Source organism: Pectinophora gossypiella, chromosome 8 (assembly GCF_024362695.1).
Source record: "Pectinophora gossypiella chromosome 8, ilPecGoss1.1, whole genome shotgun sequence".
NCBI classification, from domain to species: domain Eukaryota; kingdom Metazoa; phylum Arthropoda; class Insecta; order Lepidoptera; family Gelechiidae; genus Pectinophora; species Pectinophora gossypiella.
In genome coordinates, this window is record NC_065411.1 from 9,884,197 (window position 1) to 9,909,945 (window position 25,749).

Genomic DNA, 25,749 nt, shown 5'->3' on the forward strand with positions numbered 1-25,749 from the left:
CTCAACCATTAATTAAATGATAGGTACATATTATTCGAAAAGGATGTAATTTTTAATTTAACAAGTCTACGAAAACAGAGCAACACGACTGTGTCCCAAAACACATAATATATGGATGGATGGCGGCTATGTACATACCTAAATACTTACACCCACTCCTCGTATATGTTATTCAATCATTATTCAACTACAATTCATTATGTACCTTATTATTATAATTACGTTCATCGTAAAAAATAAAAATAAAACCTGCATTGCTTATAAAAAAAACAATAATAACAAAGGAATTACAATAAAAGCAAAGTACAGAAGCAATAAAAATGTTTTCCGACAATCTCAATATCGAAGATACAAAACGCGAAGAAAACATTTTTCATCGGTAGAATGTCATTTCACAATAGTCCCGGCGGAGTCCATTGCTTGGGTCGCACAAATCTTTTCGCTTCATAGCACCACAATAGTTATTTCCCAATATAAAGTAGTATTGGTCGTTTTCGCATTAGCCGCCGCTCTTGTATAGGGAATGTGAACCCAAGAGGTAATACACTCGATTTATAGAGCATCAAAAAAATATAATTTCTCCCTAAGATAAAAATTTCAAGAAAACAGATTTAAAAAATCTCTGCACTGGCTAAGATCGTTGAAGTGTAAAAAAGTTCAAACTCCTCGGCACTCGCCATGCTAATCACATTTTTTTTCCAAGTTGTATTTTTTTCGATGTTTGAAGAGTTAATCGATACCTGTGCTCAGGGAGTATAGGTATAGTACAAGCATCAATGAACTTCCAATTGAGAAATGTAGGTATCAATAATAACAGCCAATAAATTTCGATGTCGTTCTGAATAAATTCTCATTCAAGGATATTTTGTTGTTTTTTTTGTTGTAAGTAATTGGAGTGGTGATCAAAACTGCACTGCAAAAGAGACAATGCAAACCAGCATCATAAATGAAGACAAATATGTATTATTAAAATAAAAAAATGTTAGCATAATAATTAAATTCACGAGTACTGACTATAATATTATAAATTAAATTTAAACTCATTATTACTAGTTACCAGAGCAGTTTATTGTTTCTATAGTAAATCACTAACAAAAATGACATAAATGAATTTAACACGTGGATCGAACAAAATTGAAATTATAAATAAAAATAAATTATAACGAATTCGCATTATTCTTCTCACATTTTTAAAAAACATATTTTTATTCTAAATTAAAACTTGTCTTATCCAATCATTCCTAACACATAAGTTTTCTTAAATAAATAAAAAAATGTTTGACTAACTACTCTGCTAATGCTAAAAGTAATACAACAGTATAGATCGCTTTCCATATCTCAGCAGAAAACAATAGCAATAATTATTTATTACTGAATTCGCTGTTACCTTTGAAAGAAAGAAAGAAAGAAAATATTTATTCAGCAACAAATACATAATTACATATTGTTAAATGGTAGTTAGTAACCATAGAATTATAAATAATGCCGGAACGGCTGCAACCACCGCCAGCATAGCGTCTCTTAACTTAATACAAAGCTAAAAACAAAATAAGAAACTAATTATTATTATAAAGTAAATCTAAAAAAGTGAATAAAATCAACGAACACGCGACCGATTTATTTTAGAAGTCACTACTCCCATATTTGCCATTTCCATGGCAAGCATCTTTTTATATTCCTCTTCAGCATTTCTGTAAACTTCCTCATCATCTGGTTCAATAACTGCAAGCTCTAGCTCGCCTTCTTCTTCAGCTTTCATTTTCAAACGTATTTCTTTAACACGATTCTCAAGAATACGCTCACGGCGATTCTCACGTTCGTAACTCTGCAACATTACAGGCTTATCTTGGCTACCAGGAAGAACTAAACTTTCTGATAATCCTAGGAGGAATGTTGCGCCTTTTTTGTCTCCAACCGCTAGAAAACGTCCGTCTTCATGTGGTTTCATTTTCATTAATGGATTAACAGATACCAGGAAGCTCACAATAGGCTTTTTATATCGACGCAATAAATCCCAGACTCTTAGTTTACCATCGGTGCTTATAGACATGTAACTAGAAATCCTGATAGGTGCCCAACATACGTCTGTTATCGGGTATTTATGAGCTAACCCCGTTATGATAGGTGACACTGCGACCTCGTCACTCCAGACGTGTACCGTCCAGTCTCCGCATGAGATGAACATTTTAGATGTTAAAGGGCTACGATGAACCGCCTTTACAGGACCGTTATGTGCACGAAAAATGGTGGTCATTGTTTCGGATATAGTTTTACCTTTACGATTAACGTTAATTATAAGTCCAGTATCAGTGCCACAAAGAAATCTAGTTGGGAAAGATCGATCATACTGTAAAGCTGACACCGGTTGAGCATGTGCTAAACTTAACACTTCTCCTGGAGGAACCTCTGTGGCTATGATCATGCTATCCAGAGGTACCGAAAAATCTCTAATATCCCACCACAAACACGAACCATCCGTTGACCCCGTAAAAAATTCATTATTATGTCGCGAAGAAATATAAATTAATGAAGAAACAGGATCTCTATGCGCAAGATGAAATGGACTTATTATTGTCGGTTCGTCCTGGACGCGCATGTCAAAGATGCAAACTCGACCATCTTCCAGTCCTCCGACGATAATTGACGGGCTCGCCGGGGAGCAAGCTATCTGCCAGCAAGCAGAAGGGGGACGAAGTTCATAAAATGGAGTGTTTGGATTCTCGACACTCCAGACGTAACCTTCTAAATTCTTATTAACTGTTGTACCTTCGTAGGGATAGGTTTTGTTACAATATGTAACTACCATTTTCGTGTCTTCTTCAATAGTCCAGTCAATGCAAGACACAGGCCGTGCACCACCATCTCTAAATGTATTCTTATTAGTTACTATGTACTTTTCAACAGCACATTCTTGTGGCATTCCATGGAAATACATTTGATACATTTCAATAGCATTGTTTTGTTTAATAGTGTGATTAAATTTTTTGAATGTACTTAGAACAGCGTTAACGTAACAGTCATCACGTTCAATGCGACGGCGGTAGCGAAGTGTTGCTTCTTCATCCAAGCAGTTGACGTCTTTTGGCCACCCTCCTTCGGCATGATTTGCACCTTCGTTAGCATATTCGACTCTGATAGTATTAATTTCACATTGAGACATGTTTTTGCCTACTTGAGAAGCCTGATGCACCGGATTGCGTAATATGTATCTCTTGTACTCTTCGGGACTAGGATCAATTGAATCTATCAAATGAGCTGGAACTTCACAGAACAAGGTCTGATGTCCAAAGTTTTTACGCTTTTTGAGGTACTGAAAATGTATGTCCATTTTTTTATTTGATTAGTATGTCTTTATTATAACAATACGTAATTTATAGTCAATAATAAAAAAAAACTTCCTACTACATAAATATGTTGACAATTTGTGTCAAAGTCAACTTAAAGTCTGATTTGCTTTTTTAAGTGGTTTGAAGTTTTGTCAAGTTATCGATAAGTACTATTTTCTCTGAGGTATTATCACAATATTTTTATTTTTGCAGGATATGCGAAAGAAGTTTATGATGCTGAAAATATTAGAATAATTTAAAAATCCGGTGAGCTTGGTATAAAAAGTTACACTAGGTTTATTTTTAAGGCCGACATTTAATTTCTCAGAGTCAATGTTGTTTTAAGAATAATTTGATCAGCAATCGGCAGACAGTTTGATTAGTTTGATAAACGTCATAGAATGAACTTAGTGAATCGCTTTGAACTAGAACCGTATGCTATACTTTCTCTGTGAAGATGCTAGTCATGCTATTTATAGCATTGAATCTATATGTAAATAGTCCAAGAAGCTTATATACTGTGTCCATACATAATTGTTTTGTTTGAAAGAATAGGAATCACTATTACACGCGGAATCGTAACCAACAACTGATAGTTATTTTAAGTTGAATGTTTTCAACGATTTGTCGCGTTTAATAAAAAAGAACTCAGTGGATCGACCCCTGGGGAAATTTCTTTCTTACCGCAAAGAACTTTCGTACGGTTTTACGAGCTGGAAGTAATTTAACGAAATTATCTAGTCTACCCCGGCTCGTAAACTAAGTGTTAGGTACAGTGTACTTCACCGTAACGGCTCGAGCTCTCTTTACTACGTTAATTCAATTCGCGCCGTTTAAGTGCACTTTGAGGAACTAAATTGAGACGCTGTTTACAGGCAACTTAGGTATAACTAGGAATTGATAGTTTCTTCTGCGTGGAAGTCCCCGATACCGACCCCGCCGGCGTGGTCGACGATTTCCCTCATTCAGCGCTTATCGCTATCGACCCACTAAGGTCGATTAATTCTTTCAAATATTTTTCCTCTCAGACGACGCCCTGAGCCGAGTTTCGCGCCCAACTGGGCACCCTCAGGCCTGTTGTCTTAAACGTTGTACCGGGCCTTCAGCGCTCCCCATTTGTCCGGCCAAGTAGTTAATGCCATCTGCGGCATATCCACAATAAGTCACGTCAAAAAAAAAAAAATCTGCGTGGAAGTTCAATAGGCGGAGCGTGGTGTTGTAAACTCAATCCTCGGTCTATTTGATTAGGACTGATTTGTTTGTTTTGTCGTATGTAACTACCTAGTACCATGGTAGTTAGTACCTAGTGTCCGACTTGTAGAGCGAGAGGCTATTTTTTTTTTATTTGGTGTAATATAAGGAAAAACTTTTATACGGATGTAGATGATGTACTTACCACAGCTCTTTAATTGATTGGTGTTTGTTTGTTCTATGACAGGTTTTATTATCAAATATTTAATTTTCCTTTTTGGATATATCTCGGCGCGTACTAGCATAAGGTAGCGATGATAGTGACTCTCGTATAATGGATAAATCTACAAGGATTTACTAAACTTAGAATATAAGTAGGCAGTGGCCCCGATTCCTGCAGACTTCCCCTAATTTTATTTTAAGTTATACCTGTCATTTTCTTATCCGCCGAAAAGGAAAGGGACGGATAATTTATAACTGTTAATTTTAAAATGAAAGAATAAACCGAGCGAATAAAATAGGCATCTAGCTCATATGTAATCCGTTTGACATTGCTGTCAACTTATTTCTGTGTTATTGGCCGAGTTATTAGATTACAAGGAAAGAAGAAGAAGAAAGGAAGCTGGCTGTTTTGGAAGGGTTTTTTCAATTTCTGCCTAAAATTGACGTGTTCTCCATAAATTTTATGCCTGTCGATTACCCGTCCCTTTCCTTTTCGCCGGATAAGAAAATAACTTAAAATAAACTTAGATGGTGTGTACCAGTGGTGCTGATTTCAGCACACAGGCCTAATTATGAGTGTATTTTAAATTATTGTCTTTTTATTCACCGTCGAAAAGCAGAGAGACGTATGATGGACTGCTTTAAATGAAACAATAACCTGGACAAATTCATAGGCATCTGACGTGGAGCCATGGAGTCTTAAAACACAGGGTATCCTACCTTAGGCTCCAGCCTTTACAAATATTACCATGTATTTTGTTGAGAAAATAAAGATACTACTTACTTTACTTAATGATCTCCTTCCGTTGTGTTCGCGGAGGCGCAGTCCGACGACTTCCACGCCATTGTGGAAACAATGCGCCAGAAACTACGCGATAGCCCTAACGGCATCCGGAGTGCATTTGCTGAACAGTGGGACTCCTTCATGCTAACACAATGCCAAAGCAATGGGCACCTCGCTTCTTATACATACATAAATAACCTCACGACTATATTCCAATTGGGGTAGTGAGAAGTACATACATCCGTCGCAGGATGAACTTAGCACCCACACTTCACCGAACTTTTTGGTAGACCAACGTGATAGGCGGTGAGCCGTATAACTCACGCCTATTTCCCACCGTTGTAAGCAGAGACTTTGGAATTCCATTTGTTTCAATCTGGACACACTTCTTACTACACTTACGCCGGCACCGGTTAGATCGTACTAAACCTTTTCCAAGTAAATCTTCAATTTGGTCAATGTACGTCCTTCTAGGCTAAATACCGCTAATACTGTGGAGGCAGATATCCGCACACAGAAATGGCCGTGGATTGGTCATGTCCTTAGAAGACCTGTGGAACACCCGTCTCGATGAACTTTGACCTGGTGTGCGCTTGGAAAATGCAAAAGGGGCGGCCCAAAGAAACCCGGCGACGCTCGGTTGACCGAGAGTTGAAAACTACAGAGGCTGTAAAAGATCGCGAGGAGTGGAAATCTGTTATGCGAGCACTACATCCCAAGATAAAACGATTAGAAGAAAAATAAGACGTCCTTCTAGGTCTTCATAAAACCGTATCGCTCCTAATAAAAAATCATTATTTAAAAGACTAATGTTTCTCTGTTACTAACACATACTTAATAGACTGTTGACTGAAATAAAATCTTTTTTTTACCTTTGATGGGTATGCTCTTGAACTTGCCCGAAGGCATTGACGAGGCCTAAGATAGAGCGAGCTCGCCCTGAAGGCCTGTTCACTCTGGCCTTAGAAGCACCCGGGTTATATGCTTTCGGAAATACAGAAGACGGCAGGCAGCACTCCTTAGCAGAGTGAATAATGAAGGACGATGCGAAGCGCTTTAAGCGAATAGTACGCAGTAGTAGTTTGTCCGCTTTTATTATAATTTGACTTCCGCTTACCTCTAAGCCTATCACCAAACAACATTTACGTTGCGAATAGTGAGCCCGTATGGGAGCACAGTTTGTTTTGCAAGCAACTAGACAAGTCGACGCCGTGAGCGATACCCATCTATTGCAGTGCTATGTGTCCCTCGTCTGTTTACACACACGAGCAAACTTAGTGACGGAGCGACAAATATACCTCAGTTCTGTATCTTGTTGATGTCTACGTTATCCGTGTGTTTCTCCACTAATTGATTCTATTAGTAAGGTGTGTTACAAGATATTTAGATTTTATATCCTATGTAAAAATATATATTTATATTAAACACGTGTTACTCATTCAAGAGATAAGCGCAACGTAAGGCATTATAGAATAGACAGAAATCATTGACCTTATACGTCTGTTTCAGACGATGTAAATTGTTTATTATCGAACGTCGCCACAAAGAAAAATGAAGACAATTACACACACATTAGAAAAGACATTATCGGCGAATATATGTATTGCATGGAGATTTTCATTAAAGTGAAAGAATCCAAAGTTGTTCGTCAGGATCGCAAGTGAAATTCCATAAAATTAAACTTTTATATAGGAATAATAATATTAAAATTGCTAATATTATCGTCAGAAAATAAATCAATTTCAAGAAAATCATACATACATACATAAACTCATGCCCGTAATCCCTAACGGGGTGGGCAGAGCCACAAGTAATCAAAGACAACTTGCAGCCACTGTTGATACGATGTCGTAAGCTGGATATGATGAACCTTTCAAGAAAATCACTTACCGAGTTTTTATCTGTTTATTCAACTAATTGTTTGACTGACTGACTTTATTTGATTATTGACTTTATAAATTCGAAAAATAAAAACGCAAAATCCGTTTCTTATTAGCAAATATTTTTCTATCGTCTATTCTCACGTGAGAACTAACAAGTCAATTTTCCTTCATCTAGCCAGTGTGGCCAGTACTAACGAAACTTGTGGGAACAAAGAAAATTACCTCGACGGGAAACGGCTCCACAAACAGGGATGGATAATGAAATATTTTCATTAGAAGACTTCGCTGTGCAAGCAAATATGAGGGCGGGAAATGTGCCGCCTTACTCTATTTTAGCTTACTGCAACATCGTGGGTTATATCTTAGATTATATCGAGCACGGAACAGAATTATTAAAAGCTTGGAGGTGCTGTTTATCAGAGGAATATATGTAAGGCCTCGTTTGCGCAAACATATCGCGCAGTAAATACAAACATATGGCAGTATAAGAGCGTACACGTAAAAGTAGGTAATAATAACTTGCCCGTTTGATTGACAATGACACGTTATTGCAAGTGATGTACTTCTCAGCGGCGCGGCGTGCAAATGAGAACTGGAACTAAAAATCAAACTAAAAACAAATCCAATTGATTATCTTCCCTTTCCACACTAAATATAAAATGAACAAAAGAAAGAATTGAATGTTACAATAAAGTACTTGATAAAAAAAAAAAAAAAATTAAGGAATACGATTACGAATTAAATATTCTATACAAGACTGTTTATAGGATAATAATTTAACAAAAGGACACAAAGGAATTTCATAGTAGTGTTATTATCTTTTCCCAGAATTCTTAGTAGAGGGTAAATGAACCTGACGTAGTTACGAAGCGTTTTAAATTTATGTTTTTAGTAAAGTCAAATAACAAACAAAATTTTGATGAACCATTTCCGAGAACGAGTAATATTAAACGTTATTCTAAACGAAACAATAAATACTCCAATATTCCCAAATTTAATATTCAATATTCTTCTTATTAAAGTTTCGTACCGTGCTTACCTTTACGTCCCTTGATTAATTCCGCCACTTGAGCTAACGGACCCTGGTAAACAAAATATTGTAATTGACTAAGTCGTCATCATCCAATTTAATCCGTCTAATCTGATTCATCTTTATAACTGAGAAGTTTTGAAAGGCTTTTCAATATTGCGTGTTTCATAAGAGACAGGTGCTATGTATTGTATCGATAAATAAGTAGTTTATACATGCTTTTTGCGTACTTATACCTTTTTGGTTTTACTTACATGTAAATGGGACAGCCTCCATGGTGTAGAGGTTTGAGAGTTAGACTCACGATCTGGAGGTCCGGGTTCGATTCCCGAAATCACTTTGTGAGAATGTCCTTTGTTTAGTAAAGACTTTTCAGACTTGAATCACCTGATTGTCTAAAAAAGTAATATGATTCCGTGCTTCGGCGGGCACGTTAAGCCCTTGGTCCCAGCTATTAGGCGTAAAATCACCTCCACCAACCCGCAGTAGAGCCACATGGTGAGAGTATGCTCCATAATCCCTCCGGTTGATTGAGGAAAGGCCTGTGCCCAGCAGTGGGACATGTATAGGCTGTTTATGATTTATAATGTGAACGGAAAACGGTTTACATTCCTATGAGATGTCTTGTTATTTGGACGTGATGTTCATTAATGGTACATCTACCCTACGAGTTCACGTTGCATCCCGACTCCGTGAATACAACCATGTTTTGAGAACACCATACTAAATTCAATGAGCATCTCAATTACATCAGTTGCGTTCATAACAACAAAGAGATCGGTAGTCCTTCATCAACATATTAGAAGTCTTCATAAATATTATGTAAAACAATAAAAACTATTTAAAATTTTGCTCGTGGAATATGAAGTTTATAGTTATTTACAGCGTTTTATTTCAACTACCAAAAGTGTGTTTTGTACTTAGTAAACATGTGCAAGTTATTCCCTATTTCAAAGTTAAATACGTGAATCCTAAAAATGTTACGTATTACCAAGTAAGTAACATGCGCAAACGACATTATGATATGCAAACGGAATATTTCAGCCACCTTTTAACGGTCAACACCTTTTACGACAATCGCGAGGTAAGTGTCATTTCATAATCTAATCGTCTTCTTAGCTCAGGAGCTAAAAATGGCCACATTGAATCAATCCATCGCAAACAGCAGTATTGCAATTTGACATTTGTGCATATAAAAGGAAGTGTTTCTTTTTACTTCTAAAGAACTGATAAGTTTGATATGCAGATACTAAAGTGATTTTATAACGGAAATAATATTTAACATAACACTCGAGGAGCTCGGTGGCGCAGCGGTAAACGCGCTCGGTCTGCGATTGTTGAAGTTAAGGAACTTTCGCAAAGGTCGGTCATAGGATGGGTGACCACAAAAAAAAAAGTTTTCATCTCGAGCTCCTCCGTGCTTCGGAAGGCACGTAAAGCCGTTGGTCCCGGTTGCATTAGCAGTCGTTAATAACCACCAATCCGCAGTGGGCCCGCGTGGTGGTTTAAGGCCCGATCTCCCTATCCATCCATAGGGAAGGCCCGTGCCCCAGCAGTGGGGACGTTAATGGGCTGGTGATGTGATAACATAACGTAACAAATACTTTATTGCACAAACAGGAAAAAACAAAATACAAAACAAAAGAGAAATAGAATTAGTACAATAGGCGGCCTTATTGCTAAGTAGCAATCTCTTCCAGGCAACCTTTTTTTAACATTACTTGACAATCGGGGAGCACCGGTTTGAATCCTGGTACCGGACTTGCACCAATGAGTTATTAATTTGCAGTTTTAAAGAACACAGTAGGCTCGACCACTATTTTGGATATAAATAAGCTCACCACCTATCTCGTCGGTCTAACAGAAAGCTTGGTGAGGGACTTAGTACCTCTGACTACCCCAATCGGAACAAAGTCGTGAGTTTATGTTATATTATAATTTCAGAATTGGCACACTTCAAACTTAGGAACGTTACTTTTCAAGAATGTGGATACAGACACAATAATCCGACTGAGTAGTGTAAACAAAAAAAAATCATTCGTTGTACTTATATGGAATAAATGGAGCGTTTTATTCACGGATGTTGATAAAAGTCGTCGGTAAGTGTATTGTTATTGTTATTGCTGGGGTTTGTGAGTTCAATGACCGACAGAATCAGCAGCCCTGGACTTAGGGTTAAATACTACAGAGCCGCCAAAGGCCCATGACTTACCTAACGACTACAACTTTCATAATCTGTGTAAAAACTAGAAAAAAAATGAAAAAAAAAAACATTGTTATAAGCGCTTAGTAACTATGTACCGGCCTGTTATTGGCAGAAGTGGATCAATAAGAAAATGCCTAACACAAAATATACCCAACTTACCTGTACTCTCTTACATAAAGTTGAAAAATCGTAAAGCTTCAAAGTAAAACATAAAACCGTTCCTTTAATATTTCGTCTGAAAGTGCCATCTCTCCTATTCGATTTACTGACTGACCCTAACATTTTGTTTAGGTCGCGTTTAACCACCTTGCTTTGCTGTTTTATTTACTAAACAAAAAAAAAAACATTAAAACAATAATTTATTACTCGTTTTTCATAATTTATTTTTCGTCGATTAGATCGATGCCTATGGTATGGGTATGACCCCTTTCTGACCTTTTTGTGTATTGACAATAACATTTTATATGTCATATTTTATTAATATTAATTTATTTTATGAATTACTTGTAATTTTTAGCGAGATATTATTATCTCTAGAGGGGTGCAGCGTAAACAATTGCATATTTACAAGAAACAAGAAATTAGTAAAAATGGCAGATGCGGTTCTGGTAAACGTTTACAAAGGAGAAATGCCGCATGTTAATCAGCGGAATCAAAGTCAAATATGGATATTTTACAGCGTTGAATCGCCCGCGCATACATTTTTAGGCAAATATTCAGCACGGAGATTAGTACATTTTTCTGATGTCTTCAACTGGACGATGACTTATAGGTACGAGTTTATTATTACAATCCAATCTTTTTTATTATAACTTCCATGAATACCCAACGGATAATAATCTTATATAATATACATGTATCTTTATCTTTAAATTGACATCTCTGCTTAAAATCCTATTGTATAAAATTTTGAATTTAATAATAAGCCACTATTTGTATGCCTTCTAACAGGCTGAATACAGAGATTGTAATAATTTTATGTAACATCCTTTTGTACAGTCATAAGCAATATCACGTACCCACTTTAGAACCCTGTCGCACTATCATATTTGACATTTAATGAGACTTACAGTTTAATTTGTCAATAAAGTTAATGTGATATGGTATAAAGGTGTATACATATTACTCAATCAATCAATAATACTTTATTGCACAATGACATATACAAGGGACATAAACATACGAAAAAACAGGATTGGATTCATCATTAATTTAAGAGCCACGCTCTTGTCTGTGACGAGAATGGAGAATGCTACACCGAGTCGCATTCAACCATTCTCGTCCATCAATGTGACTTCCTTGTAAAACACGGCGTTCGCCTTCTATTTAATTAGTCCCATGGTCGGCCCCTTCCATTCTTTCCTTCTATCTTCCCTTCTAATGATCCTTTTAATAAATTCGTAGAGAACCTTGAACCGCACGAAAAAATGCCTTCATTCATATTTAGTCTTAATTAACAACATTTACTTATAAATATATTTTTTTCTGTCCACAGAAGTGACGCCGACGTTCCCATCCCTTATGGTAGAGTCGTTCCTCTACCAGTACCTTTGATGGTTGACTTTAGCAACCTAGACGAAGCACTTTTAACACTTGTTCCGTATTGGAGGTACAAACGTCGAGAAGTTCTGGTAGCTATTTTGATGTCCAACTGTGGCTTCAAAAATCGAATGCGGTTCTTACGAGGTCTACAGAAACATATGCGTATTGATGTGCATGGTGCCTGCGCTAGCACCAATAAGTTAAGATTCAGGTTAGTTCAAGTCATAGATAGAATAAGGAATAATACTTCGTATAGAACGGCAACTCTTTGCTCCCCATTAGCGGCTGAGGTAGGTTTACTTCATCCCCTCGATCTTACTATAGTCGTCAATCGTATGGCGTCAGACGTCACACACACAGATGCGCGGGAACGAAAACGTCAATGTGTAGTGTCTGCGTAAAACGAGGAGTTTTGTAAGTGTCCGTTGATTAAGTATAAACTTCGTATAGGAAAGTAGGTAAAATAATTAGGATTTTTAAAGGTGAATTGTTCATTTAATTATTTTATTTAATTAACTTATTTTTTTAATGCAGAATTATTTTCTTTTAATAGCTTTTAATGATGTATTTGTCATGTACAACCACAAGCCAAAGAGTGGAAAATGGAATATAAGTATCGACGTTCTGTATTCGTTCAAAGACATAAGTACTTAATTTGTTTTTTTTTATTATTATTTCAGTTGCGTCGGTCACTTTCGAATGGACTGTCCTGTGCTAAGGAAATACTTATTCTACCTCGTTCTAGAAAACTCAAGCTGCCGGCAGTACTTGACAGAAAAAATATTCTACAATGCCTTTTCAAATGGCGCCATACCAATAATCTGGGCAACACCTTTGGAAGATTGCGAGAAACTTTTGCCTCCAAACTCTTTTATTCACGTTAATAACTACAACTCTTATCAAGATCTCGTAGGCCATATAGAACAAATCAGTCAAAGTAGAAATGAAATTTTATACTATCACCAGTGGAGAAAACACTTTAATGTTGTGAACGAACACGGATACTTTGGGACGAAATCCGTACATTTTTGCAGACTTTGTGAGGCTTTGAACTACAATGATTTCGAACCACATTCTTATAATTATGATGAGCTAAAGTTGTTCTTTGATTCGCATATATTATGTCATTAAAGGATTAAGTACTTACTTAGATTTAAAAATGTTGTTATTTTCGCTCTTTACTTGAATAATAGCAATTAAGCAACAGAATATTTGAGAATTGTAAAAATATCTAATAACTCGTTAGAATAAGTGTATCGATGGCTGGCGTGGTTAGCGGTGAAGGAAAACATCGTGAAGAAACCCACATTACTTATCCTATATTGGGCTGGTTTTGCCTTCGCGGGTCAGACAGGCATTCGCATCAGTAAAAAACCAGACCTGTCAAATCTTCAGGTTAGGTGAGCGAACCCCGTGAAAAACGGAATGACGCTAAGGAGATGATGATGATGAAGAAGTCGATCGCTGCAATTTCGATGCGACTGAAAGTAAAAAACTTAGTAACCGAATCTCCAAAAAATGTGTAACATAAACAAACATAAACATTCCAAAAGAAGATAAAAAGATTTTATTTGATTTGATTATTTATGTCACGCAGCATTTATCATGAATGAGTGCGATTTTATAGAAAAATGTACCATAAGCTATGAATATTTATATTCATTATGTAAATAAAACCGCGCAAGTATATCCGTCTCCCCGTTTCAGGTAAAAGCTTTTCCTAATATACGTGGTTGAAGCATGTTATTGCTGGGAGCAGGTAAGGGAGAAAATGTTTAGCTATCACTCACTTCCAACCCCGCAGGCATATGCCTATAACACCCATACTTTACTTTTAACGTAGGTAAGAAGCAGACGCCAAACGCTCGATGCAATAAATCGTAATGAAAACACGGTTTCTGGATTTATCCAGAATATTTGGTCAAGAAAAGTAAGAGTAGTTATATTTATCTTCTCTCGTGCTCGTGTGGGTTGTAAGATCGGTGACCGATCTCATCACCCTAGTGCCAGGGTTATTATTGAGCCACTAAACTCCCTCAACATGACTCATAACGACTACTATGATAACTTAAGTAAATAGTAGTCGGAACCGACTATTTCGTTCTCTGCGTGCCCTTCGAGCCTCGCACAATGTTATTTTTATGTTCTTCTCTTCTATCGTGTGGGTTGCGAGATGGATTACCAACCCCATCAACGCTGGTGTCAGGGTTATTACTGAGCCTCCATAGGCCCCTGACATGGCTCATGTAACGACTACGTACTTACATCAGTAAGTAATAACCGGGACCAACTGCTTAACGTGGATCATCTTAGTTTTTGGACAATCAGGTGATCAGCCTGTAATGGTTTAACCCAACTAGGGATCACAAAGTGATTTTTGTGATTTGTCCCCACTGGGATTTTTATGTTTATAGTAGAATACTTGCAGTTAGTTCAAAGTTGAAACTTGCGCAATCTATAGGTATGATCCCCGTGGGCAGTCTTTGCAAAAGTTTCCTGAACAGGTATAAATCATTTTTTGTTACACTTGATACTTACCTATAATATTCTTCTTACTACCTAGTCTTTCAACATTGGAATTCATTTCAATCGCCCGTTATTGTCAATTTGTGAAAAAAAAAATTAACGTGTAGCTATTCGCAACTGAGAAAGGGGTCGTAAAAACATCATAAACCTCTACATTTTTCTCACGAGGCACGTTCCTAGTCGAGATCACGTTCGCTATTGTTTTTTTTGTTTTTTTTTTTGTAAGCACCTAATCTGTGATTTTTTGTTGCAACGCAACATATTGGGTTGATAAATTGCTAGCTGTTGGGCAGGCGCGGAAGAAAAATCCATGCGTGTGAAAAATGCCGGTACTGTCTTGGCTTTTTAGAATAAGTACGCGAATTTATAAATGTACGAATACGCTGCGTGTACACATATGGGACAAAAAAAGAACATTGGCGAGAAAATATAAAAAAAAAGTTAGCCTCTAGAAATGCGACATTTACTAATCTACATGAAATAATTTTGGCCAATTTTTCAATATATCATAATAAATAGTAAAACCCGGATTGGACTTAAATAAAAACTTGTATGGGCGCTCGCCATTGTTCTTTAGGGTGGTATTAATAAACTAATCTCAGCTTTGAGACTGCTCACAAGATCATGTCAATGTGACAGTTCTTATATAAAAACAGGGACTTGAGCATGATCTTGAGGGCAATCTCAGTTGAGATTAGTTTATTAATACCACCCTAAATGTTCTATTATTATAAACGGATACAGTTTGTCGACTTCTGCTACTTCGGAAAGTACTATGAAATGGATAAAGTAGCAAGTACGATGAACAAAAATTAGATATTTAATGTGTTTCGGAGAGTTTTTGATGAAAAGTGGTTGAAAATATTACATAACTTCAACACACTACCTGCAGAACTGCCTACCTACCTGAATTTTAGGATACCGGTGGGTATTTTTTTTTAAATTTAGAATTTTAGCTGCAAAGTAACAAAATTCGACAGTCAATGCATTTCGATTCAACAATTACAGGAGTACCGTAGCTGAACTTAAGTACCTACGCAAGTATTACACAAAGAGTACGTAATGACGTTACCAAACAGACTAGGGGTCCAAATAGGCCACATTGTTGCAATTCATTTAAAAAAGGAATATTGCAATTTGACATTTGCGCTTAGAAAAAGCAAGTGCGCAATGTCACAAAAAAAAAATTAAATAGCAACTGCTTTTTACCATGAATCGATTCAATCTAGCCTTTTTAACCTGGTAAGCTTTAATCTTATACAAAATACAAATAACAATACACCAAAATAAAAAGAAATAATTACAAAGACTCTTAGCTAAGTACATAGAAAATGGCGGCCTTGTCGCTTAAAGGGATTTCTCCCAGACAACCATAAGGTCAAATGTGAAAATTGAAAGAAAATAAAAGGAGGATACCTACACACATTGCCTCGCTAATATAAAGGTAGATCCACAACACATTGCGAAGCGAGCGTGTGGGACACATGACTCGCAATGTTTCTATCCCTTTTCACAGTAATCACAGTAGCTATCGGGTAACACCCGCCACACTGAGGTCAGTCAGTGGCTATTGATACCAGCGCTCGACTAAATTAATCAAACCCATTCCACCGCATTCGGCTTAGAATAGAATTACTAGACCTGCTAATAGGGTAATGAAAGGCGGCCGTAAATGTGATAAAGGAAATTAAGTACTTACCTAAGTTACATGTAGATAAAGTTTTATGTCCTTTCACAGAATAATCTACTTAAATTCCTTTTGCAAAAAAAAAATAGTAAGTATATAAAACCGACATAAAGCTAATGGTAACGTAATGAAACTAGAAAACAACATACAAAAATCTTGATGTCACAATATGCGACTGGCCCATTTCATACCACTATTTAATCTTGGAAATAAACCTCTCATACAATGTCTTGACACAGATGGTCAACTATCAAAAGGTCTTGACTAATTCCCGACGGAGGCAGAAACCACAGAATCCCACTTGTGTTCCTGACCCACCAATTTTATTTTTTCTATTTCATATACGCTCGCCGATATAAATAGATATAGACCTGGGTTTCTTAAATACATTTTCACTTAATGTTCAATCAGCCGCCAAATAAAGCAATCAGTCAATTAATGTAGTTTTCACTAACACAGTTGGCTCGACAGCTATAGACGGCGATACACCATCTATCACGTTGGTCTAACAGAAAACTCGGTGAGGTGTAGGTACTTAGTTCATCTCGCGATGGATGTTCCTTTGACTACCCCAATTGGGATGTAATTGTGAATTTATTATATGTTACAATCAGCCACATCTAAACGATATTTTCCAGCTCCAAATAAAAATGTCTGTCCACTACATGCCAACAACGCATCCTTTCTTATTTCGGCCACACGATGTGCAGAGAAGATGACGGTATAGAAAGCTGACGAGAACACTGAAGGCAAAAGCTCGCGTGGTCGTTCACCAACTAGATAGACCGATCAAGTGAAAGACTCGTCGTCATCCGAGCTCTACACAGTCGTAATGGAAGCGCTGGATAGAAACCGGTGGAGGCAGATCATCCGCTCCAGATGCAACCCTGATGCTGACCACGATCCTCAGACACGAGGGACGGACCCGCGAGAGAGAAACGATATTTTATCAACGTATGTTTTTAACGAAGACCCTTACTTTCTTCGTCCATTTAACTTGAAGCTTAACAAATACCTCATCTGAAAACCGTTGGGGATATTACTGTTTGCACAGGTTTCCTGTAGGGAAAGCAAATAGCTTTGTTTACTGAGCACCTCTGAGTTTGCACTGGGATCAGTCCAGTTGAACAGACCGACCGGTCTTTGACGTGGCCATTTCACTTGCTTACATAGGAAATATCACGCGTAGGTGCGTTGGCTTGACGACGTGTGACGTGTACTTTGCTTACAAAGGGGAAAACGCCACAGAGTTTTGAACTTAAAGATAAAATGGTTATTGAAATGAGTTATACGTGAAACGAATTTGTACTCTTTGATACAAATATAAAGCTTTTAATTGCTCCTAATAATACATACAGGCAATCCCTTCTTAGGTTTTTAACACCATTATTGTCCATTACGAACTGGAATTGTTTTTACATATCACAAATATGAATACTAATAGAAGTACTTTAAGTGCGATGAATGAGAAAATAAAAGACAGACAGATAAATAAGAACAATAACGTTAGTAACTGTGAAAATCTAGCTAGAAATGTGTGGAAACTCTTGATACAACAGGGAGTGTTGCTATCCAATAGTATACATACGGGTGTTAGTGACACTGTAACGAATACTGAGGGGGATGATCCAGACCTTGATTCTGAGTTGATATTAAGTGGAATTTCCTATCGGAAAATTTATGAAATTTTTATTTTCCGTTCTATACTTTTACGACGGAAAATTCCACTTGATATTCAGAATCATACATACATACATAAACTCACGCCCGTAATCCCTAATGGGGTGGGCAGAGCCACAAGTAATCAAAGACAACTTGCAGCCACAATTCAGAATCATGACCTGAATCATCCCTCAAAGTTTTCATTACGATGTCCCTAACACCCTGTATGTATACTATTGGATAGGAACACAAATAAATTTACTTACTTATGTTTATTTTTCTTCCCGAAGCTCACAATACAAACAATAGTCGTTAATTATGACGTTGGAAAACAGTCTAGCGTGTGTCTTGTTCGTTTATTTGGTAAGTATATGTTTTGTTTTCTACTACTTTGCAAGAGGAATCGATATATTTGTTCAGTCACATGAAAAACAACTTGTTTACTAAACAGAGGAAAAATAAAAATAAACCCTACATTTTTATCATAAGTTATACGATAAGTAAACCAAATAGAATTTTACTTACTGTTGAAAACATTAAAATATTAATTGACAATAGACTCTTTTTAAGTGGTAACATAAGTTTTTAGTATGGCAATACTGCCCTACCGGAGCATCACGAGACACGCATACTTGTAACAAATTTCCTAAAACTATAAAAAACCCAATAAAAAGTGACTTTCAACAAAGGAGGTTAAGTTTTCACCTCCGCCTGCACCACGCCACGACAGGAGACACTTCCACATACAGTGCTGCATGGGCCGTACTGTCACGAGCATTAATAATTATGTATACACTTTGGTATCATGTCACATTAACTTTTTTGACAAATGAAACCCTAAGTCTCATTAAATGTCAAATATGAGTGCGACAGGGTTCTAAAGTGGATACATGATATTGCTCATGACTGTACTTACGTATATGAATGTCCACAGCAATATACACTCTGATTAAGTTCAATAGAAGCTATCATTTAATCCACGGGATAGAAGAAAGAGGTTGGGAAGGCCAAGTGAGCGCGAGTATGAGCAAATAGTTCATACTTCAGTATTGCACTCCACTCGTCAGCAAACTACGACGCACGTAGTTCCGCGGTAGTATGTTAAAAGGTCATCTTGTGCATTATAACTTGCACGTAAAAAATCAAATATCGACTATCATGCAAAGAGATCCCTCCTCATAAACTAATAATGCAATTATAACGACCTGTGGGCTAATATTACCACAGAATGGTCTCCGAATAGAGACAGACGCAGGCGCGGCAGACCGAGGCGGAGATGGCGCGACGACTTGGATGCTTTCCTGGAAGGCTGGCCGGAGGAAGCACTGGAGAGAGAGCCCTGGAAGAAATGGAGGGAGGCCTTTGCCCAGCAGTGGGACACTTTAGGCTAGATAAGATAAGAATGCAATTATACTAATAATTGGCTGATTATCAAAAAAATACTTTCGTATGCAGTATCTTTCTTAGCAGTAAAAGAGAGCGGGGTTGAACCGGCGACAGCGGTTCATATACAAAATACGCGTTAGGGCCTTCTTTCTTCTATTCCGTAGTAATAACGTACCTGTATAAATAATAGGAAGAAACGTACCCGCTACTTTATTTCAGTAAGTAGGACGTAGTAATTTCATAGCGTGTCAGAGCCCAACAATTGTAACTCTGGCGCTGATATTGGTAAAGACAAAAATAATATGTTGTCGTCAGTCTTTTTTTTGTGTTCTTGACATAAGTTGATAATACTGTGTAGTATATTTTAAAATATCCTTATCATGTAACAATAAAGAAACACCCTCCGTGGCCTAGTGGTTAGATTATTAGGCTCACTATCTGGAGGTTCGGGTTCGATTCCGGAGACACTGGCGAAAATCACTTAGTGAGACTGTCCTCTGTTAGGCTAGGATATTGTAGGCTGAATCTCCTGGTGTGTCCGAAAACTGTGTAAGATGATTTCCTGCTTCCGAAGGCACGCTAAGCCGCCCCAGGCTACTAGTCTAAATGCCTCCACCAATCCACACTGGAAAAGCGTGATTTTTCGGTTGATAGAGGCCTGTGCCATTTATGTTATGTTATGTAGTATTTTAATTCTATAATACCTAGCCTTACAGCATTAATACTAATGTGTAGTATTATTATGGACATAATTACTCATCATTATTGGGACACATAAAAAAGTGGCTACAGATTTGCTATTTGAAACCTAGCCGATCTGCCAACTCCAATAAGGATTATAGGATAAGGCGCGCCGTCACACTGGCGCTCGTCCAGAGTCTGTTCTTACTTTGCTTGTACTATATTGTTGTACAAATAACACTAATTGTACATTGTACAACAATCCAATCAGCATAAAACTAAATCTAAATGAAAATATAGCATTAGCATAGCAGTTTTGAACTCCCTATATAAGTAGTAATATTTTAAATGATAACTCTGTGTGTTACCTTTTCGCATTCAACCGCTGGACCAATGTGGATGAAAATTGGCACATAGATGGCATAGATTGGCACTTTCTAAAAAAACCTAAGTATTTGAAGAATGTACTAGATCTTACTGTAGTAAGTACAGCATAATTACACGCAGACGATGTCACGGGCGGAAAGCCAATGAACAATTAGTGATTAAACGAACTTTCCTGTAAGTGAAGTTCGATCATAATAATACGAAGCGCTTCGTCCGAAGAGATTAGCATCCCTCCCAACCGTCTTCCCTGTCGGTCGTGAAATATCGAATCAGTTTAATCTCTGAAACAAATGATACAAACGCCGAGAGGAACAACTACCGTCATCAAAAATATTTGTCCTTTTTTTCTGCATCTACCTTCAACTATAGTGCACTGTGGTCGCACGTACACGTTACTACAAGATAGATAGATACAATGCTTTACTGAACATAATGGACATAAAATACAAGAATAATGATAACAGATACAGAAAGGCACAACAGGCGGCCTTATTGCTCATGCACCAATTTCTTCCAGACAACCTTTGGGTACGGGAAAATACCTTTACAAGTAAAAATAAGTTGTAAGTAAGTTGTTGTTTATGTGTTGTAGTAAGTTTGGCAAGTACCTTTCTCGTGCTAATATCGAAGGACAAAGTATAATAATTATAAATGTATAATTATTGTTGGAATCCCCAATAAAATTATATTTTATATTTAAGTATGGCAATACTTGGCTTTTTTTCTTCTTCTACAATCAGCATACTAACGTGTATCGTGTGTTAAACATTAAACTATAAAATTAATAATTCAATTTATTCCATCGAGTGGAGCATCGCCAACACCTAGATGCCCACAATTATTATAAATGTATAATTATTAATAAAGTTCACAACACAGTTTTGCAAACCATTAATGGCGTTACTAAGACTAGGGAACATTGAAACCGCAGTACAGTTATTAGTTAAATTGCGGAACTAAAGGGTTCTGTTTTGAAACAACATCTCTCCTAAACTAAACCCTGTACTTACAATACATGTTTATATGGCACTAGCGTTTCGCCCCAGCTTCGCTCGGGTGCAATGCTGAGGAAAAAATGAAATTATTTACGACATCATATTAAAAACCTCAAAAGTAACAGTATTTCTCCACTATTTGATGGATGTTGATGATCTCTCAGACCGATTTCGGCCATGGCGACCAATGGATGTTATTATACATAATAATTATAAACCTTTCTCTTGAATCACTCTATCTATTAAAGAAAATCACATCAAAATCCGTTGCGTAGATTTAAGCGTACATAGGGATATAGGGACAGAAAAAGCGACTTTGTTTTATACTATGTAGTGATTAAGTAGGTACAATCAAAGAGCAAAAGTGCAGCCACTGAGACCAGCGAATTATTTCTAAATAGTGGTGAAATTATCAACCATTAATTGTCACAATTATAAAATTTATGTTTTTGTAGGTTTTTGGTCTATTACAGAAGCGACATGTAACCAGGAGGTCTTAAGTGCAACCAGTTAATTTATTACTTTGCAAGAAACTGATTAGACTTTTGCACCTTATCGTACATTGTACTTTTGTAAGCAAGATATTAATAAAGAATATATTAGAGTTTCTGAAAAAGCTTTTAACTGAAATGCCGGAGGGTATTTTCTCCATGGAACAAACTTCTTATAACACATTTCCTTTTGTTAGTAAGTACCTATGCTTACATCATATCAAAGTCTGTGGTAGGAGGCTTAGTTGGTAACTTGCTACCATACTTCAGGTCACGTGATGTTTCGCAACTTAGAGTACTATTACGGGGTGGGTCAGGTGATGCTTTTTAAAAAACAATTTTATTTACGCTAAAAAGATTTATTTAAAGAAAATGTATTAGAATTATACAAAACGTAGTTGCTATCCGAATTCCAAACCCGAACTAACGATTTCCCATTGAAATGAAACTTGATGGTTCCGGAGTCCTATTGCATTGACGTCAATGCAATAGGAATTAAGTATGCAGTTTTTATTTTATATGATTACCCTGTAATTTAATATATAACAACCCCCCGAATAAGATCGAACATCACCCTTAAAATGATGTGAGATTAAAATCAGATCGAACTTGGATTTCGGTTACATTATATTAAAAATTACTATATTAATAATAAGTTCTTATCGACGAAAATAATAAGTATGAATTTGAAGTTAAGGTGAGTGTTTTTGAGATGCAAGGATTATATTCCTTTTGACTGTGACTGGTGTCCTTATCTCATCTTCCGTGTCTGAGAAAGATTCCTGCACATTCGACATCACTACGGTCTGTGCTACTGGTTTGTTAGAACTCTTTTTATTGTGACATTGGTTAAATATCTGGACTAAGCATGTGGAAGGATTATTTCGACACAGACGTTTTCTACATCTATAAAGTAAATATAACAAAAATATTATTCCTAGGACATAGCTTAACGATATATAATGAATGCCATACTTTTGCATATGAGTTGGACTTTCGATACTATTTAATTCCTTTTCCGGGTAATCTAAATGCACACTAGCATGTAACAGTGAATCTAAGTTATCAATATTTGTAAGCTTATTATAAGGTAATTTTGACAATGTTTTGTTCAGTTTAGTCCTTTCACAACAATCATCGAGTATTATGTTAAAGTCAGAAATTGAGTTTGTTACATTGGAAATGTAGTTTTCAGTAATAGGATCAAATTGTAAAGTTTTGTAAAAAGCTTTACAGTTTTTTGGCAATTTTAAAATACCAATAGAAAACAAAATTTCATCATAACTGATAGGGTTGTTCTTACAAGTGATATGGCATTTGCCTGGTTCGGATTGGGCAAAGAGCCACCTATTATTACTTATCTTATGAAAAATATCTACATGTCCATGTAACAATTTAACTTCACAAGAATCGGGTAAATTTTGTACTACTTCGGTGATTAAGGTTGTTTCACACGTAGGATTCGCAATTGTCGAATATACGTTCGTTAACACGCACACGTAACACTTGCCACTGATCACTTTACACTTCTCAATATCTTTTATCGGTGAATAAAACATATGATCAGCTGTAATTGCTACATAAGAACTTGTAGGTGCAATAAGTACAAAAGTATCTGGTTTTGAAACGTCGTAAGGAACGGGTAAAGGGATTATATTAAATAGATTATAGGTTTGAGGTAAGACGAGCGGTATCTTGATTAACATAATTATTCTGTTAAGGTGATAATAACAAACGAGTTTAGAAATGTCTAATAGCTGATGAATGTTTTGCAGAGTTAGTGATACTGCCAATTCATGGTTTTTAGGAAGAGCATTCCTATGCTTATCTAACTCGTTATACAATTGATAAGGGCTAAGCACAGTAGGATGTAATATATTTAGCTTTGCAAAAAGGATAGCATTATTTACATCATCTATATCGAAAGATAATGTTAAAATTATAGCTTCTAAAGAATTGAATAAAGAACTTAATTGAGATTTTATTTCTAGCTTATCGTTAGAGTTACTAATCTTATTTAACATATTATTCACGGTGTCCATATTCTTAAGTAGGTTTTGTTCGTTTTCATTGACCTTAGACATAGAATTATTAAAATTTGAAATAGTTGACTTAATTACATGTATATTATCTTTCATTAGGTAAGACAACTGTTTTTCGTCTGTCTGTACCTGTTCAATTGCGTCAGTGAATTTAATCGCATCTTCATTGTCTAAAGTGCCGAAAAAGGTTTTCAGGATGGAGCCCCCAAAATCAATGAGACCTCGTTTTTGACGTCGGGGTTGTTCATCGACAAGTAAGTATGATATAGAAGAAAATTTATTGACATTAGTTATATGTTGATTATGTAAAGCAGACAGAGAGTTAGTACAGTCTGTTTTTAGCTTTGACGATGAAAACGAATTGCAAAATAAATTTACTCTTTCGAATAAGAACTCCGCTTTGTCTAAATTAGGTTTAATATGACTTATATCTAAATACGTAACGACATTCCATTCGCCGTTAGTGAATTTGACATCTAGAAGTTTGTCGAAGAAAAGTCCAGGACTATCTCGGATTTGTGAAACGAATTCACAAATAACCGGTGGTGCGGCCCTGGAATAGATAGAGACGCGCGTTATGTTACGGTGATAACGTTTGATCAGCTGCGAGTTTTATTTCGTCATAGTGATGACGTACATGTTTTCTATTTATAAGTAATGTAACGGTGTGATTTGAAAAGGACCTTTCCACACCGGTGATAAGGCTTTATTTTGTTTGTGATGGCATTTAACGTATACCATATCGCCAATTTTATAAGTTGTAGGTTTAGTACGTGAATCATAATAGTTTTTTGAGCGTTCTTTTGAAGATATAATGTTTTCTTTAGCTTTTTGTCGGCTGTAACATAAGCGATAATTAAGGGCTCTGACGTAGTCGGTGTATGTATTATTATCCAGAGAGTCAATACTACTCGGGATATAAGGTTTAAAACCCAGCAAAAGTTCCATAGGCGAGAATCCTGTGGTGCTATGGACGTTTGTGTTATACGCAATCATAGCGGTAGGTAAATACAGATTCCACGTGTGCTGGTTTTCTCCAATGTAAGATCTTAAATACTCTTTAAGAGTCGAGTGGCTCCTCTCTAGAGCACCACATGTTTGAGGGTGATAAGGAGATGCATATATATGCTTTATACCGAACAACTTTTCTAATTGCTTAAATACATCAGAGCAAAAGTTAGTTCCCTGATCTGTGACTATCATTTTGGGAATACCTATGTGAGATATATACCGAACGAATAATCTGGCCGTTTCCTCGGCCGAGCATGTTTGCAATGGATAAGCTTGTGAATATTTAGTCAGGTCGTCTTGCAGTGTAAGAATAAATTTGAACTTATGTTCGTGAGTTTCAGGGAGAGGACCGACTAAATCTAGGAAGACCTTTTCGTTAGGCCTTGTGGCAGTTGATGTTATTATCATCGGCGCACGATTCACTTGGCGCAAAGGCTTATTTATTTGACACGAGCGACAATTTTTTACATACTCATCAATATCTTGGCGCATGTTTTTCCACCAGTATTGAGATTTGATTCGATCAAACATGCGAGATACGCCGGGGTGTCCGGCTGAGACAGAATCGTGATTTTCTTTTAAAATGTTTTTGACTTCACTAGGAGTAGGATATAATATTGAATTTCGATAGATATTTACTTTGATTCCGGTATCATGGAATAGGAAAGATAGAATGTTGTAAATTTTAGTGTAAACT

The 25,749-nt window shown here is 36.6% G+C and overlaps 2 protein-coding genes across 2 annotated transcripts in view; both read right to left on the reverse strand.

Annotated features, from left to right (window-relative positions):
• The window catches only part of LOC126368747 (uncharacterized), a 161,607-nt gene that overhangs the window by 111,598 nt on the left and 24,260 nt on the right, over positions 1–25,749 (reverse strand). The window lies entirely within an intron of this gene.
• On the reverse strand, positions 1,598–3,328 carry LOC126369073 (dynein intermediate chain 3, ciliary-like). The gene has a single exon (XM_050013365.1). The coding sequence runs from the start codon at positions 3,326–3,328 to the stop codon at positions 1,598–1,600; it is 1,731 nt and encodes a 576-aa protein (XP_049869322.1).